The sequence below is a fragment of the Quercus robur genome, chromosome 1, assembly GCF_932294415.1.
Source record: "Quercus robur chromosome 1, dhQueRobu3.1, whole genome shotgun sequence".
Classification (NCBI taxonomy): domain Eukaryota; kingdom Viridiplantae; phylum Streptophyta; class Magnoliopsida; order Fagales; family Fagaceae; genus Quercus; species Quercus robur.
The window spans coordinates 374,732-393,733 of record NC_065534.1 but is presented as its reverse complement, the minus strand read 5'-3'; the positions used below and the strand labels follow the sequence as shown (position 1 = coordinate 393,733).

At 35.9% G+C, this 19,002-nt stretch overlaps 1 protein-coding gene, 1 long non-coding RNA gene and 1 pseudogene across 2 annotated transcripts; 2 read left to right on the top strand and 1 right to left on the bottom strand.

Annotated features, from left to right (window-relative positions):
* Positions 1–9,940: 9,940 nt before the first annotated feature.
* On the top strand, positions 9,941–10,834 carry LOC126692211 (uncharacterized protein At4g02000-like). Its single transcript, XM_050387738.1, has one exon. The coding sequence runs from the start codon at positions 9,941–9,943 to the stop codon at positions 10,832–10,834; it is 894 nt and encodes a 297-aa protein (XP_050243695.1).
* Positions 10,835–10,906: 72 nt separating this feature from the next.
* Positions 10,907–14,786, bottom strand: LOC126692201 (receptor-like protein 14; annotated as a pseudogene).
* A 3,208-nt stretch (positions 14,787–17,994) lies between these two features.
* On the top strand, positions 17,995–18,722 carry LOC126714537 (uncharacterized). The gene is made up of 2 exons (XR_007651621.1): positions 17,995–18,234; positions 18,367–18,722. It is a non-coding gene; the product is annotated as an uncharacterized LOC126714537 (long non-coding RNA).
* Positions 18,723–19,002: the final 280 nt, after the last annotated feature.

Here is a 19,002-nt window from a genome sequence, read left to right as displayed (position 1 = left end):
TTGGAAACTAACATATAATTTACAATCAATTTAACATATAAAGGCAATAATAAATAATAAAGAAGCACAATGACACTTGTGTTATCTAAAGTTCCAACTAAGAGCTAGGACCTTTTAGACTGGCGAGAGTTTTTGCCTGAAGTCAACAAAGCTGCCTTCAAAGTCGTCTTTTTAAATGATATTGATGCTTACCAAAATCTTCCAACCATTGCTTTAACTTTAGAGGTTAGTCTTTTACGTTTGAATACTTTGATTGACCCTTCTAGAATTTGGGTTAGAATTTGTTTGAACAAAAGTCTTTTGGTTAGAATCAAATAGTTGCTTTAATAGATTTATTTTATTTTGTATATTTGTGTTAGATTTGGTTTTGTTTAGGCTATTTGTTTTTATACAACATCAATGACCCAAATTTAAAACTTCACTTTTAAGTTAATGTGGTATTGCAGAACTCACGTGGCTAACATGTTTTATTATTTACAAATTCCTACCACATTTTTAAATAAATAAATAAATAAACATGTGGGTTGCATGTTTTGCTAAGGATTAACATGGGTATTTCAATTAGTTCATGCATGTGATTTGTAAGGTGTGTATTAGGTTATAGTATCTTGGTATCTGCATAAAGGAATAGCTCATGAGATTAATGTTCATAGTTTTCATTTTTTTTTTTCTTTTACTTCTTTTATCTTTATGTTTATTGCCTAAATGGTTTCCTTCTTTTGTTTCCACCAAGCATGAATGTGTTTGAATGAGACATCTATAACTGATGAATTTTTTCCCTGCCAACCCTGTTTTGAATGTACCTATTATATGATTTATATCATTATCATATAAAATATAAGTGGGGTGGGGTGTTACATTGTGCTGTTGCTTCTTTGTTGATTGCTTGTTATAAGTTTATGCCATTATAAGTTTATTACCTATCACGAACCAAGAACCCACAATATACACTGTGGATTAGGTTTGGATTAAATACCCCTTTCCCACAAGTTTGACCATTGTTTATGTTGTTTTAGAAGATTCTTTTTAATTTTTAATTTTAAACTTTATTTACATTTAAACTTAGTTTTTTCCTTTAAATTGTCCTTTGTTATATTGTAAATAAATAAATAAATAAATAAATGTTGTAAGTATTATTGTTCTTTTGGATGGTATAACTATAACTGAGATACAAAATTTTAATTGTTCTATAAAATAGAATAGATGTATTACATTACCTGGATGAATTTTAATGTATTGTTATGTCAAGTTGATGGTATTTTAAATATGTAAATGTTTCTGCACATTGCACAGATTAAATGCTAGTATATATAAAGAGAGACATCATGCGGGAGAGCACAAGGTTCTTCCATATAGCACAATATTTGAAATATTCTTAAGCCACAAGATAAGAACCAAAAAAAAAAAAAAAACAAAGACTTTTTGTTTCTTTGGTTCAATACTTCAAAACTTTTTCTATTAATGAATAAAAATTCTTTGTACAACTCTATGTGCAAGTTAGATTTAGAGAAAGTGAATGTTTTTGTGTCCTCTAATTCCTAACAATACATTTAAAGATCATTCTTATAATATGTGAAAAATAACATTTTTGTGGACTATAAAAGAAATAAAAGGCAGTAAAAGGAAAGATTAAGGATGACAAAAGAGTTACATGGAAAACCCCAAGATTCAGGGTGAAAAGCCACGGTGAAGGACTTGATGTCATTCCCCTAGTAAAGACTATATTATTTTTAGAAAACACTATTTCTTACACAGCTTTCTTGTGCACTTTTATTTTTCTCCCTATCGTTTTCTTCTCTATTTCCCTTACGAAATTCTAATCCCTAGGATGCTCAGCAACATTCTCCTCATATAGTACGAGAAATGCTGCTGGTTGTACAAGAACAGATGTCCCAATCCCACTGCTTACACGCAGGATGACGGGTGGCTCTGCATGGTATGAAGGACATCAGCAGAAAGGAGAGAGAGAGAGAGAGCTGCAACGGCAAAGACTACATTGTCCTGTTGTGTGGTTCAAGCATGTACTAGCCAATAAAGAGCATGCTTTGTGCCTTTGGGTATTTAGTGTAGGAAAGACACTTTCTAATTGATTATAGATTAGTTATTTTTTTATTATTATGTTTTAAGTTTATGATTCGAAGGTAGACATCTGAAAAATAAAATTTGGCAATTCACTTCTGATTTTATTGTCATGTATGTATGAAAATTTGTTTTTAGACATGTCCAATGAAATTTGTCCATATTGCAGGAGTGACGTTGATGTCACTTGAGGTATTGACCGCCAGAAGTTGGGATGAGTGTATGGATGAGTGTGGTTGTGTTGTTAGCTTCTTGGCAGGGCAAGTTTGGAAGACATAGAAATATAGATTTATGGAGGTTTGTTTTGGTGCTTATGGCAGGAACGAAATGCTAGATGCTTCGAGGATTGTGAATGGTCTATCCTTGATATAAAGTCTTTTTTCTTTCGTACTCTCCTGGAATGGAGCTTAGTTTTGCCTTCATGTTCTTGTTTGTGCCTCCCTGTCCTAGTTGATCATTGTAATCTGGGTTCTTAATTTCTACCATTGTAGTACATTTCCACTGTACTTGGGTTGGCTATTTTTTTTATAAAATTTCTTACATTATTTATATAAAAAAATGCTTAACAATATATATATTTTGATAAGTAATAAGTTTATTGATATCAAAAAGGGGAGCACCCTAGTACACAAGGAGTGTACAAGGGGTCAAACATTCAAGAACAAAAATTACAAGAATCTAGGAAATCAAGAAAAGATAAAAATGATTGGTTCCGTAATGCAGCCAACCAATCCATTAAAGTTTTAAAGAAAAATAGCTTCAAGTTTGATATTGATCTCTCCTTATCTTCAAAGCACCTACTATATCTCTTCTCCAAAGACACCACAATAAGCAATGGGGAACGATCAACCATACATACCCATTTCGATGACAACCAAATCTGCCTTGCCAACATGCTAAAATCCCCACTACAGATTGCAGCATAACCCAGCTTACTCCAAACAATCCGAACACACGAAAATAAAAACCTCAAATTGAGGATGTAAATTAACCGAATACCTGCTCTACCCATAGTGTAGCCAGCTACGCCCGGTACGCAGCAAGGACGTGTGTGGCATGCTCTACGGTGCATTTTGGCCCACTCCACCTAGCAAACATAAGGTGTCGACAAATGCTCATTACTGAACTTTACATTTAACAAACTTTGCTTTATATTTCACATCCATATACTAAGCATTGATAAGTTTCTTTTGTTTGTTAGTTTGGCATATTTTTAATTATATCAAAGACACAAATGAAATGTAATATACTATTACACATAAATAATTATTCCTAAGAGACACTTAGCTTGAATAATGAGAACTCAATGAACGTACCTAATAGCAAGGGGCCTTGTGCACTGGCAGTAGAGGCGGCCTCACAATAGGGCATAGTCATGGGAACCTTGAATAGGCCCATAGCTGCACCAACAAGAGTGCTCCTCCAATCTGCATCACATCCTTCTTCGATGCACCACAAAGTTGCCTATAGAGCTAGGCCAATGCTGCACTACCCCAGTTATACCATCTCGCATTGCTGATTGGGTTGAGCAACTGCAGAGGCAACAAAAAGACCCGGTCCGTAGACTTGTCCATGAACAACAAGGCCCCCATCTGTACAAGTAGGTGGTAGCGGGCATGTTGCTGCACGACTTCGTCACCGGCGTCCGCAGCTGGGGGAGCGACAAACTATGCATTAAGCCACTTGTATTTTATCCTCGCCCCAGTAAGGGTAGACTTGTTTGAGTTCGGTATCACGAGTAGAGGTTCATGGCCCAACAACTCTCGGCACACCAAGTTCCATTGATGGTCTGTCCTTCCAGTGACAAGCAACCCATCCACCGAAATCCCCAACATCACCTCGATATCTTGCAAGGTGATACCCATTTCTCCATGGGGTAAGTGGAACATGTGCATCTCCAGACACCACCGCTCGACCAAGGTCGTGATCAAGGCGTGATCAAGGCGTGGTCGACCTCCATATCAGGAACCTTGAATAAACCAGTCAAACTTGCTGCATCTATGTATTGCATGATAGGTGGGTCTAGCCCACCCTACAGCAATACACATTTACGGCATCAAACCTTTATCATGCCAGGCACCTCCTGCACACGGACGAGTACTGTGTTAGGTAGTGCACACAAGGTAATTATAAAACAGACATGTGTTAATAATACAACTACATACCTCGTCGGCGGCGTGCCTCCGAAGCAGAGTTAACTGATGATCCAGCTATCGGGTCAACTAGGTACAATCGTTGGGTCCAGGTTGCACTCTATCTAGTGCCTACATATCTGACAAGTAAACCACAATTAATATAAAATAAAAGCATGGATACAGTAAGACATATTATGACCCCACTTAAAATGCAATCCAAAAGCAATCAAATTAAAGCTTAAATAAATAAGAACTTGCCATAATTTTACATAAAAACACTTTTTTTTTTCTATCATCTGTAATTGAAGTAAAAAAACAAACAAATGACTAATTAATGTGCTAAAAACTTGATTGATACCTGCATGTTCAACATCTGAGCAATATGCCAATGGCATATAAGAGACAACAAAATTCTCATCTTGATTAGTAAATTTACTACTTTTTAAGTAAGTTTCAACAAAATAATCAAAATCCCACATAAAACACAACCTAATATTAACCAAGATCAGAAAAGATATCAGAGGAGAGGACCGTACTTGTAATCAACGGCGGCGGGAAGCAAAGACGACAGGAAGCAACGACGACTAATGGAGACTGGATAGGGAGAGTGAGACTGATGGAGAGTGAGGAAGAGTGGGGAAGCTTGATCGCAGATCGAGCGAGAGAGAGTGATGGCAGAGAGCGAGGGAAAGAGAGTGTACAGGGAAAGAGCGAGTGAGTGAATAGGCGTTGTGAGACGTTAGGGTCCTATTGATTCAAACTGCTAAAGAAAACTCAATTTTACTCTTCCTGAGTTATGAATGTCTACACAAGCATTTTTTTTATTGGGAAAAACCCACGTCTGCTACACTAGTGTGGCATAATGGTCAGACTAACTCAATCATAGGAATATCGAGTTCTTTATAAAAACTCGATTCTCATATTGTCGAGTTACAAAAGAGGGGAATTCTCCTAATTAGTTTGGGATAGGGGGCAAAAGGATGTTTAATTTGCGAGAAAAGGGCATTTCCCCATTTTGTCCTGAGATTTAGACACTTGCATTCCATTTTCTCTGTTTTTCCTTCTCTATTTTCCCCTTTGCTGAGTTCTCTAACTGTCCAAACCCCAAACCCACTTTCGAAGACAACAAACCTAGGAAAAAAAAAAAAAAAACAAAAACAAAACCCAAGTGCACTCCGGTGCTGAGATCAACAAATGCAAGCTACTTCGATGCCAAGATCAGCAAACCCAAGCTGCTCTGGTGCCAAGATCGACAAACCTAAGCTTAGGGAGCTGCTCCGATGCCAAGATCATGATTTTTGGGTTTGGGTTTTTGCTCCGGTTCCAAGATATTATGAATCCATGGGTTTGGGTTGTTGCTCCGGTGCCGAGATTTGATGAATCTATGGGTGAGGTATAAGGAGAAAAGGAAGAACAGGGAGAACGAAGGAGAAAATGAAGAAAGGTAAAGCGAGTGTCTAAAACTCGAGTTCTACATGGTTCCACGTGGGAAATTGTCCACGTAAGTGTATGAAAAAATCTTGAACTCGAGGATTAAAAGCTCGAGTTCTACATTAATCTCGAGTTTTAGACACTCGAGATGCTAGTTTTCCATATAGTTTTGAAACCTGACAACTAACGAGATTATTTCATATTTAAGGTTAATTGGAAAAAAAAAATTCCCTAACAAACAAGAAAACATCCTAGCAATTACAACCCAGCCTATCTAATGTAAAGATTTTCTCCTCCATTTTCTAAGCGTTTTCTTAGCTACCAAACTAGACAAAATGTAAACACCTTTCCCTCTTCGACTTTGCCTTGTAAAACACCCACAAAACCTCACTCACTCACGCAGAAAGAAGAAGATCACAGAACGAAAATTGGGGGAAACATCGTTGGGCTATGATTTGGATTCATGGTGTCAAAAGCCACATTGTAAATTTAGTTATTGTTTTAATACTTTGAACCAAATTCTTATGCTATAGTTGCTTTATGGTTAGAATTGTTAGATACATATGTTTGATCGTTAGATACTCCTTTTTTTTTTTGGGTAAACAATTTCCACACCATGCTGTTGTTGATTAGTTATAAATTTAATCAAGCTATTTGTATCTTAGTGAGCATATATTTTCATGTTCTATGGTTAGACACTTTGTACTTTGGATGATATATTTGCATATGAAAGAAAGCATTACTTTACAATTCTACCAAATTACTGTCAGTTCTTGGTCTGCAAAAGTTTGTGTCTTCCTCAATCATATTAAGGGCTTTAATCATTCAATATAGTGCTGTGAAATAGATGTCTTTGTTCTTTAAATTTAATGTAGTAGTGAATTTGCAATTCATTCATCATGATAATATTTGATATCATTCTCATTTTGATATCATAATATTTGATATCACTTTCATTTTCATTTGTTTAATTGACTGCAGGTCCAGTAGATTTGCAAGGTTACAAAGTATTCATTGCTCTCTCGCTGGGAAGAATCTGTCTATGAGATTTACCTGCAGCACATGTGATGCGATGGGAATGAACAGTGTCAAAAGGGGTCAAAATGTTCTTGATTTTCTTCAAACTGATTTCCCTGACATGGATGTAATTGGTGTCTCTGGTGAGTTCCTTACTCTTTGCTACTATAGAAGCTGAGAATTTACAGTTTAGTGGTTGGTGAGACTAGTCTAGGCTGGATATATTTTACTGCTCTGTGTAAGATAATGGGCAACTTGATGGAAGTGGCTAAAAGGGGAATTCCAATGCTCTGTGAGAAGTGGAACTGACATAACTTTTTAGAAGTTGAATTATCTGCCGTCAATCAAGTGGAAGAAACAAAATGAAGATTAGTTAGTAGAAAGATGTTCTAGGACCTTTCTTGATCCCTTTTTTTTGTTATATAATAAGAACTGCTTCTATACAGCTTCAGATATATCTCAATGTAGATTATCAAAAAAAAAAAAGATATATCTCAATGTAATATGGAATACCATTTAGAAACACCCAAAAAAGCACACTTAAAATCACCAGTTTAGCATGCTTACACTAAGTCACTAATACAAGTGTCACTTTAGATGGCCAACTGACACAATAATAAGGCAGTAGTAGTGTTCTGTTGTTTTAACAGGTGATAATATTCCTTGTATTGTTTTATATGTTATGTCAGTTTTAAGTGTGACAACTGTGCTCATCGTTAACTATATAAGTGTTTTTCGTTAGTGAGTTAACAACAAGGACAAAATTGATTGCTATTAAAATGTAAGGATCAGAATAATATTTTCCACTTTTTCTGGTTTAAATTGGCGGTGATTACATATGAAGAACTATTTGAAATTTACATGGTTTTGATTTTTTTTTTTTTTTTTTTTTGGGTGTTCTTTTTGGATAATCCTATTTTTGGTGATAACCCTTTTTTTTATTTTTTATTAACACACCACCGCACAAATTTAATAAAAAAAAAAAAACTTGTAATTTTTCCAAAGTCTTTGGTCAGCTAATAGAGAGATCAAGACCCTAACTTTTGTTCCCCAAGCCTTTGGTCATAGATTCATATGCCACTTTTAAGCATGTGTACGAATTTCAATTTTAGTTAGGAATTTTCAATACCCGAAAATCAGTGAGAGTCCATTGACATGCCAAAAATTTTAGCTTCAAAAGATAAAGTTGTGGTTTTTTATTTATTTATTTATTTCATGAGGACTGGCTTTTGTTATTAACTATTAAGACAGTCTTTGTTTAAATGTCGCAATGCTTGGAGGTGAAGGTGATTAACCAACAGCTTTTGACTGGTGTCTGATTTAAAAATTTATACTCTTTTCCAGGTGTCTGAAATGAGTTAGAGAAAAGTAGAGATAAAGATATGAGAATTGAATTAGCACTTAGAGTGATGAGAAATGAGTTTTGAGAATTGAATTTGAAGTATCTCTAAACCAAACACACCCTAGAGTACTCTTTTGAGATAGGCTCGCATCACCTACAATTTTCATTCGCTCGTCTCTTTCTTCATTGACTTAGCAAAAGATATAAAATTCTTTGATTAGATCAATTCGAACTTTGTGCTCTTGTTCAGCTGTCTCGATGGTGTGTGCAAATAGTGTATATTAGGGTGCGTTTGAATCGACTTCAAACGCATTCCGGAAATGATTTTCCGGAAAATAGTGTGTTTGGTTGGTCCGGAAAATTCTATTTTCCGGAAAATGAAATCCGTTGACCGAAAAAAAACGCCTTTGACCACGGAAATCAATTACCGGCTCTATTTTCACTTCAAAGGATTTCCGGAAAAGAGAGAGAGAGAGAGAGAGCGCGCGCGCGCGAGGGAGAAGACCAGTAACGGCGCGATCTCCAGTCCTAAGACCAGTCCGACGGCGCGATCGACGGCGCGATCTCGCGAACGTCGTTCGCGAGATCGCGCCGTTGATCGCGATCTCGCCTTCGCGAGATCGCGCCGGATCGCGATCGCGATCGACGGCGCGATCTCGCGAAGCGTCGATCGTGAACGCGAGATCGCGCCGTCGCGAGATCGCGACGTTGATCGCGATCTTGCCTTCGCGAGATCGCGCCGGATCGAGATCGCGATCGACGGCCCGATCTCGCGAAGCGTCGATCGCGATCTCGCGAACGCGAGATCGCGCCGTCGCGAGATCGCGACGTTGATCGCGATCTCGCCTTCGCGAGATTGCGCCGGCGAGATCGCGATCCGCCGGCGAGATCGCGATCGCGCGATCTGGATTTGGGTTTTCTGGGTTTGGTTTTGCCCCTGGATTTGTGTTTTCCTTTCTTCTTTTCCAAACACTAGAAAATGTTTTCCGGAAAATTTTTTGAAATGCAACCAAACACACACAAATATTTTCCTTTTCCAGAAATTAACATTTCCGGAAAATATGTATTTTCCGGAAAACGTTTTACGGCAACCAAACACAGCCTTAATGTATTGAAGTTTTGAAACAATGCCCTTTTTTTATTGGGCTAGATCCTGGTTGGAATATCTCAATCCAAATCATCCATTGTAGTGTTAGAGCTCGGTCTATTTTACTTCTCCAAACAAGCTCAGACTGGGCCTTGCATTTGCCTCAAATCCATTAATCGATTGAACCACTTATCACAAGAATTACAATACAAATAAAAAAGTACAAGTGATTAAGTGAACTCCTCGTTTCATAATAGAGCATGATAACCATTATTCATAACTAAACATACACATACACATTCACATAGGTATTATCAATACTACCACCAAAAGTTTATTATAAAAACTGAGCACATCTAATTACACATCCCTTTTAGGGTATCTAAAGCAAAATAATAAATCATTGGATTATATGGGCATGTGAGTGCTCTCTTGCTCCTGGGCGTGTAGAAGCAGTGTGCTGTCCTGCGCTCTGACTGCAGGAGTTTTGTGACCTCCCCTATGGTGAGGCCAGTCTTGGTACCCTCCTCTCTGTTGGAAAGCGAGTGGGGGCTATGAAAATATTGATGGCGGAGGAACTAGAGGAACTGTGGAAAAAGTTAACAGTTACAGAAGCAGAAGATGAAGATATTAAGCTAGGAAGTAACAGCACAAGGGCTGCGAAGGAAATTGGGAAAAACTGTGTGGTTATGAAGATTCTTACCCAACGCACTGTTATTCTAGAGGCCCTAAAAAAGAACATGAGAATGTTATGGAAACCAAGCAAAGGAAGGCAAATATCCGAAATTGGAGAGGATCTTTTTTTGGGTGGAGTTTGGCGATGGAAGGGATAAGAAAAAAGTATTGGAGATGTGTCCGTGGAGCTATGAGAAACAACTGATTCTGATGCAAGAGTTTGAAGGAGAACTGGTTCCAAAGGAGATAAAGCTTAAATGGACTCCCTTTTGGGTTCAAATCTTCAATCTTCCCCTGAAATGCATGACTAGAGAGTCTAGATATGAGATTGGGGCGAAGATTGGAAAGGTTCTAGAAGTCGACGTCCCAGAGAAAGGTGTACAATGGGGAAAATTCCTAAGAGTTAGAATACGTTTTGATGCCACAACACAGCTCATAAGGGGGAAGAAAGTTTCAATTGAAGGAGGGGAAGGCAGATGGATTTTCTTCAAGTATGAACGTTTACCTAACTTTTGCTACCAGTGTGGAAGGTTAGATCATGGGGAAAAAGATTGTCCAAAAAGAAAGGATGAAGAAAATCATGGTGATGAAGAAAGGAAGCAATATGGTGCGTGGCTGAGAGGGGAGCCAGGAAGAAGCTCAGGGAGAGACTATGGTAGGATGGGTGAAGAAACCATGCCGGAAAGAAGAGATGATCACCAGGAAACCGGGACGGAAACACAAACACGTGTCAAAACCCGACTGAAGGAGAACTCGGTAGTAGGCAGGCAGCACGTGAGTGAACAGGCTTTTGGGCAGAAGGATGGAACACGAAACAGCCTAGTTAAGCATGGAGAGGTAGGTCAGAAAGGAGTGTCTTTTCAGAAGGTGGAGATGGTTCATGAAAATGGCAAGGTTGACTCTCCAAAGGAAAAGGTTGAAGGCAAGATAACCAAAAGTGGGAAGGATTCTCTGACGGGAATGGTTAATGCAAAAGATATGGAAGATAAGATGCAATGGGAGGAAGTGCTGGATGACGTGGCTATTGTAAAGTCTGAAGAAGGAAGCAAACAAAAAAAAGCAAAATAATAACACCGGTACATACAATCATTAACCAGGTTGAAGCATTGTTTCCGCCAACGAGGATTAATATAAAAAATACTAAAAACACCTAACATGAAAATAATGTAAGATACTGATAAACTTATAAAAAATACTTGAAGGTAAATTTGATACCATTTTCCTTCACTCGCCTCTAAAGTTTCTTGTGGTAATGGAGGGGACCCATCTATCTTAACGCAACTTTTCTCCAGCGGTGGACCACAAAGAAATGGATTTCCTTCGTAGCTATTCTTTCCAAATGTTCCAAATTGTGCTTTCATGTCTGGAAGTTCCCCGGATAAGTTGTTGTGAGCCACATTGAAAATTTCGAGAAAATTCAAAAATATCAATGTTGAAGGAATTTTCCCACTGAGATTGTTGTGAGAAAGGTCTAAACTTTCTATTTGAGTCATATTTGAGAAAGTTCTTGGAATAGAACCTACCAACTGGTTGTAAGACAAGTTCAATGCATGAATTGAAGATAATTGTCCTAGCTCTGGAGGGATTTCACCTGTTAGCCTGTTTGATGACAAGTCTAATACTGATATCCTATCAAGGACAAGACCCATGTACAGGTCAAACTTGTATTTCGTCACAATCTCAATCTTAACTTGAGTGTAGAAGTAAGTAAATGACCCTTCAATTTCAAAAACCACATTTAAAAGAGATTTATATGGGAAAATACTACTTACGAAAGCTGTATAAGTACGACTGCTATAGTGAAAAACGCCCTCTTCTGGTTTCCCAAAGTCTATGTTCATAAAACAGTATGGTATTGTCCCAGAAAAAGAGTTCTTAGAAAGATCAATAATGCTTAACATCTTTAACCTAAACAGCCTCTTCGGAATCAAACCACTAAAATTATTGCCCCTCAACAAAAGGCCTTTTAAGTTTGAAAATCCATCAATTTCTTCAGGAATTTTGCCGAAAATGTTATTGTCTCCAATGTCCAATGTCAGAAGATATGATGAATTGAAAATGGCTTTTGGTAGTGACCCCTGTGAGTTTGTTCCCATGCAAAAGTAGGTGTTGAACCTTTTGTAAATTCAAGCAAGACGGTAACAATCCAGAAAGAAAGTTTTGAGAAAGGTCTATTATTGCAAATGCACTTACTCCACAAGGAATCTGACCTTCAAAAATGTTGCTACTCAAGTTAAGAGTCAATGCTATTATATAAAAACTTTGGTTTCCTCCTATCCATTCAGGTATTGTACCAGACATGTGATTATTGCTAACATCTATGTGCATCAAGTACTTTGAGAGTATCACTGGTAAAGAACCTATGAAATGATTATTGCTCAATTCCAAAACCTCCAATGAGGATAGGTTTAAGTGCTTTGAGAAAATTTCACCTTGAAAGTGATTATTTGATAACCTCAAAGCCCTCAATAAGGTGCAATTGGCAATGATTTCCATTGGTAACTCTCCAGAAAAATTATTGTAGGACAAATCCAATACGCTCATACTACTATGTCACAAATTGAGGATGGAATTCTACCTTCAAAATGATTGTATGATAAAATTAGATTCTCTGATTTTGGAATAATCTTTCCTATATTTTCTTGAAGCTGCCCATCAAAGCTATTATTAGAGACATCCAAAAAATTAAGATCTATACTTTGATTTGATGGCAAATGTAATGGACCCATGAAAGAGTTACCTTGAAGATTCAACCATTGTAGTCCAGTATTGTTTTTAAGCAACCAACTAGGGAAGCTTCCTTTCAACTTCATTCTAGACAAAAAAAGAACTTCTAAATCATGCTGACCTAAGAGAAACTTGAGAAAGTCGCTAGTGGGATTGTTTAGATTACAATTAGACAATACTAAGACTTGTAATTGAAACAAAGGGTCCCAACTGGGGTTTTTAGTTTCTATGTGAAGTTTGTTGTTGTCGTCATTCCATAATTGAATCACCTTAAGCTTGGAGTGATTATAAAATGAGCTAAAAGGGAATAAACCTTCAAAAAGATTGTTACTCAAATCAATGTTCTCAAGTGATGTCATGCTGGCTATTAGAGATGGAGACCAGTTTCCACCAAAAAGATTATTACTCAGATTAATGAACTTCAAGGTTGTTAGATTAGCTATTGAAGTTGAAGATATGATTCCACTGAACCGGTTGTATGATATAACGAACAACGTAAGAGATGTCAAGTTGTTTAAACATGGAGGAAGGATCCCTTCAAAATGATTAGAAGAAAGATCTAACTCTTCGAGTTTCTTCAGTGAACACAGTTCTGTCAAAAGCAAAGGGATTAGCAATGTCTATGCTAAATACGTGCCACCACAAGAATCAGCAAGACATGTCAATTTGGTAGATTCTTACCTTGATTTAAAGTTCCATTTAGACTATTGCCTTGTAATGATATAGCCTTGAGAGAAGATAGTGTTGCAATATGTGGAGAAATACTTCCAGTGAAATGATTTAAGCTCAAATCTAAAATCTCCAAATTGCTGAAACTTGCCATATCTATAAAGATAAATGACGAGAAATTTTGTCAACAGAAAATTTTTAATATTGCTAAGTGGTTTATACTTAAAGACTTGTCTAATCACAAGCAAATTTTTGTAGCCGTTAACTATAGATGTTGGAATGTTTACCCTTGAATGGCAAGGTTCCATTAAGGCTATTCGCTCCCAAGATGAGGACCTCCAAGTTGCTTAAATTAACTAGTTCTACATCACCAGTGAAGATATATGCATTTGTCAAATATTTTTTTTGATGAACCATTTGTCAAATTGAAACTACCAGAACTAAACACATTTCAAATTGGAATGAACTAAAAATTCAATTAAAATGCAAATTGAAGAAAATTGCACGTACCTTCGCCCAAAAGAGGCCCTTCCATTTTATTGCCAAATAGGTCCAGATATTTGAGAACTGGAAGGGCATCCAAGAATTTCAAAACTTCCTTGTCAAAGGAATTATCTCTTAAAATTAAGTCTGTTAGCTTGCTGAGCTTAGTAAAATGATTGGGTTCTGTAAAAAAAATTGGGTTTTTTTTTTTTTTTTTTTTTTTTTTTCCTAATATATCAAGTTATTCTCTGAAAGTAAGAAGATTCTAACATACCTTCAATTCCTAGCCATCCAGGGAAACTATTGGAAGACAAATTAAGAATTCTTTGCTCCTTGAAAGGGTGCAACAGAGACACGTTCAGCTTGACATAATCACTGGCAAAATTCTCATATTGCCACAAATTGTTGAGAGAGAGCTCAATCACATGATCTTTGGTGGCATTACACCTAACCCCCTCCCAATTACAACACTCACTCTTTGCCTCGTTATCCCATGAAAGAAGAAGGTTGGTATTGTTAATATTGGATTTCAGAAATCCCTTCAATTCTAACAAACCGATCCTCTCTTCCTCAATACAGCATTTATTCTCACGAATGAGAATAAAGAATAGTAAAGCCCATAGGAAAAACTTACTGAAGGCCACTCCATTAACAAAAAGGGGACTGCACAAGTAAATAATGGCATTTTGTTAATCTTTTGCTGAATTATAAAAAGGTCTAGTATTTTTACAATCCATTTTAGAAAAATTTTATTAGTAACATATGCCTAAGGCATACCCATTATAAAAAGTCAAATTCGGCAACTCCCTAAAAGCGTTTTCTACAGCTTTCAAGACTTTAGACTAATTCAAAACACACGTTGAACAAAGAAGCTTTCAAGACGTTAGACTTTAGACTAATTTAAAAAACACATTAAAAAAGGAATCTGAATTCAAGACTTTAGACTGATTTCCAAGACTTTTAGAGTCATAACTAAAGAGTCTAGCCGAGAATAGACCAAATACAAAACCACGTAGTTTGGAATCTATCACAAATCACAATTTCACACAACACCGTCGTACACGGTGATACTCTAGATTTTACAATACCTACAAAACAACCTCCTTCCCCTTCGTGGCAATTGCACTCACACTGTGCACATTGTCTTACAAAATAACGGCAAAGTCATGTTAAATTTTTTTTTCTTTGTAAAATATGTTGACAAATATATCTTTAATGAAATGAAAAAGCCCACCACGCTACCACCCCTCCAAGCCCAGACTCGGATATATTTGGACTGGATTTCTCCTTCAAGGATGCAGCCTAGCCCAGCCCAACTGTTGTGTGTGTGTGTCTATATATATATATATATATATACACGATAATAAGAAGAAAAAAAATTATGATAGGCTCCGATTTTGTTACCAACTAGTCACTAACCTGTGCGATACATAGGAAAACTATTGAATATGAGATTTTAAAATCTTTTCATTAAACTCCCCACCACAAAGATATAAATTTACCATAACACAAACTTTTAGTATGGAAACAAAGATAACAATATTTAATGGATTGGGTAATAACACAGGCTTTTAGAAGAAAACAATTTGACTTAAAAAGTCGGAAATTTTAGTACATGCAAGAGCAGCTACAATCGTTAAGGAATGATTAAAGGTCCTATAAGAAATATTTTTTTCCAATATTTGGGCCCAATGGTAGATTCCAAAGAAGGCAACATGTTACACAAAATTCTTCTCATTATTATCAACATCCTAAAGTGACCATTCAATCAAAAAATGTGTAACCAATGTTATATATTGGAGTGTTGTACAAGGTAGAGAATAGAACAAACATATTCTTATGACCACGCTCATATAGCTTCTAAGTTCTAACTATTATGCTAAGGAACCAAACAACATAAGTATCATAATCTAGCATACTGATTTAAAAGTTACAATTTCAAACACAACCTCACTATGAAAATTCCACCAACATTCAAATATCACTTAGTTTAAGTAAAACCATAAAAGTAATAAAACTAGCATTTGGAATAGAGGGTTAAAGCATATCTTTTGAATCTGGAACATTTTTTCCTTTATTATTCACACTTTAAAACAATAATAGGAAATTTCAAAATCAAATATAAACATATTAACATATAATATGGAACACTATTATAGATTTTATATTATACAAGGTTCTTAGCTATCTCTACTAGTTCCAATTGAATTAGATTTCTATTCTATGTGGTAACTTCTGTCATTACTAATTTTAATTGAATTAGGTTTCTATTTTAGTTGAACTAGCATCCTCTGCATCATACCAAACAACATTGAACCTACACAAACACAGTCACACCCACATGGTAGAGACCCACCTTCCATCTCTAATGATGATGTCTAATAATCCCGCTTTAAAGATAATAATGTTCTCTAAAGGGGATATCTTTAAGCCTAATAATTCTGCTTAAAAGATATTCTTGATCTCTAAAAGGTGAAATCTTTACTCTTATTCATTACACAGTCAATGTGGACTCCGTCCATGCACCAAACTACAGTACAATGAATCTCCCATAAATTTTATGCTTTCAGAAGCATGGGATCAAATACAAACACATCAACGCATAATCAAATTATATCCTTAACTTAATGCTACTCTAGATTAATTTGGCTGAGATTAAAATATACAATTTTATTTTTCTTGACTTCAATCAAACACAAACTTAATTATAAATTTTGATCACAAAAAAAATAAATAAATAATATACCAGGAAAATAAATGAAATGGTTCACAGATTTTTATTTAATAATCTCTAAACAAAACCAGTCCCTAGAAATATCTAGATTAATATATAAAATTTTCTTTTTCTTGACTTCAAACAAACTGAAACTCAATTATAAGTTTTGATAAAAATAATAATAATACTATAAATGAATAAATCAACCAGGAAAAAAGTCCAAAAATATACTGCTTCTATAAGGCTTTTATCACACAATTTTTTCCTGATAAAATTGACCCACTTAAGTTAATGTTCGACCAAATTCTCGTTTAATAATCACTAAACAAAACCAGTCCCCAGAAATATGCATGTGTGTTTTCCTTACTGTGCACAAACACATTATTCAATATATCTATATATCTAAACCAGAACTCAGGTTCAACAAAAGAACAAATGAAAAAACATTCTCCATTAATCTAAACACAACCCATCAAAGCCTTAGGGCATGTTTGGTAATTGTTTTCGTTTTCTTGTTTTCAAGGGAAAAGAGAAAAAAACAAATTTTTTCTGTTTTCAAAATGAAATACACATTTGGTTAGTTGTTTTGAAAAACACATTTTTCAAAAACAAAATTAAAGAAATTTGTTTGGTAGTTGTTTTTGAAAAAGTTGAATTTTGTTTTCTTTGGTTAATTTTTTTAAAAAAAATTATATTTATCCAATTTCTTTCTTACATGGTATTATACTATTATTTATGATTTTACAAAGATATATATGCAACCAATTCATGAATTCCGGTATATATGTATCAAAAGGAAAAATAATAGAAGCTCGGATGACAATGTTTGTCACTGAATGTTCACTACTTTTTTTCCCCAGGAAAGTGATACATCATGCATAGAACTGGAACTGGATCTTATACAAAATTAGCACTCACAATTTCTCAAGGTCAAATAAATAATGGGGTTCTATTTAAACTAAAGGTCCAAACAATAATACTATCAATCAACATCTATAGACAATGAAAGTATGAAACATAAGGCACACTCAATTGCTTTTCCTTATAATAATTGAGCTATTTCATGATTGTTAATTGCTTTGATTTCTGCACAAGGCCCACAATGTAAACTCGATCAGGTGTAATCTTTATGTGTAACCTGTTTGTACTATTCATGTAACACTTTTTCAATCAATAATATATATTCTATCTTCGGTCTCAAAAAAATAAAAAAATAAAAATCATTCTCAACAACAACCAACAAACCATTTACACCATATAAGTGTATACCCTGTTCAGCCACTACCAGAACAGGGGGAGAGACTACCATACATTAATAAACAATAACACAGTCCAGTCAAACCGAGGTTTGTTGCAGCTAGCTTCATGTGCAAATATCAACTAAATTTCATTAATTAAAGCATGACCACTATACATAAACGCGTTTAATTGACCATTTATTGTGTAATAATCCATGAACAAAGAAAAAGGAAAAGACCCGTACCTTTGAGTGATTGGGTCCCCAAAATTATGAAGCTCTTCAAAAACTTTGAAAGTTGCACAGAACTGCTCAATCACGCACACACAAAATATATATATATATATATATAATTAGAGAGGGAGACTAAGAAAAAAAAGGAGATAAAGATGTTGGGTGCACTGCACCATGTTCCAGCCCACACTTTGTCTTAGCTCATTAAATGAGCTTGTAGAAAAATTGGCAAGAAGTCAACAAAGCAAATTGAACTTGCTGGAGGAGATTGTCCGAAAGAGAAGAAATTGGGTTCATCTTTTCCTCTATAATTATGTACAAAAGTCCATCAACATTTATGAAGGGGTGTACAAAAGTCAAGCCACATAAATGACTATGTGATGTTAAACTTGTGCCATACACGTTGGAAGGAAGAAAGAAAGGAAAGAAGCAAAAGGCAAGGGTGATTCGGCTAAGGAAGAGCTGAAGAAAAGAAAATGGTTGAAGCAAAGTCAAGATAAGTGCCTTGTATTTAATGTGACTTGATGTGAAGAGTGTGAAAGGGAGAAAAGAAGAAAAGGTGAAAGAAATAAAAGGGTAGAGGCCATTCGGCCATTTGGGCAGAGGGCTGAAGAAGTGAAGTCCCGAAGAAAAGAAGTGAAAGTCCCAAAGTGTGAGGACTAGTGCAGTCTTGAAGAGCTGCGTGAGTGAGAGCAAGCAAGAGAGAAGAGAAAAATAGAGAGAGTAAGAGAAAATACACAGTGAGGAAGAGAGCAGTGAGTAAAAAGAAAAAGAGAGTTTTTTTTCTCAAATTGTATCTCTAAGTGTTGTAATCTCTATTTTATATAGTGAAATTATTCGGAGTTTGTCCCGTGGTTTTTCCCTTCAAGGAGAAAGGGTTTCCACGTAAATCTTTGTGTTTTTGTGTGGTTGTGCTTTCGCTGTGCTTGCTAAAATTTATTCACAGTAATATAGAATTTTTCCCAACAAGTGGTATCAGAGTGTAGGTTCGATTGGGAGCAATGGCCGGAGAAGAAGGAAAGACGTCAGGAATCGAGAAGTTTGACGGCACAGACTTTGGCTATTGGAAGATGCAGATTGAAGATTATTTGTATGGGAAGAAATTACATCTTCCTCTTTCGGGAAGAAATTACATCTTCCTCTTTCGGGAAGTAAACCAGATAGTATGGA

What these genes read in the sequence shown, in the direction of transcription:
- LOC126692211 (XM_050387738.1), top strand. Translation starts at nt 9,941, where the DNA reads ATGTGTCCGTGGAGCTATGAGAAACAACTGATTCTGATGCAAGAGTTT.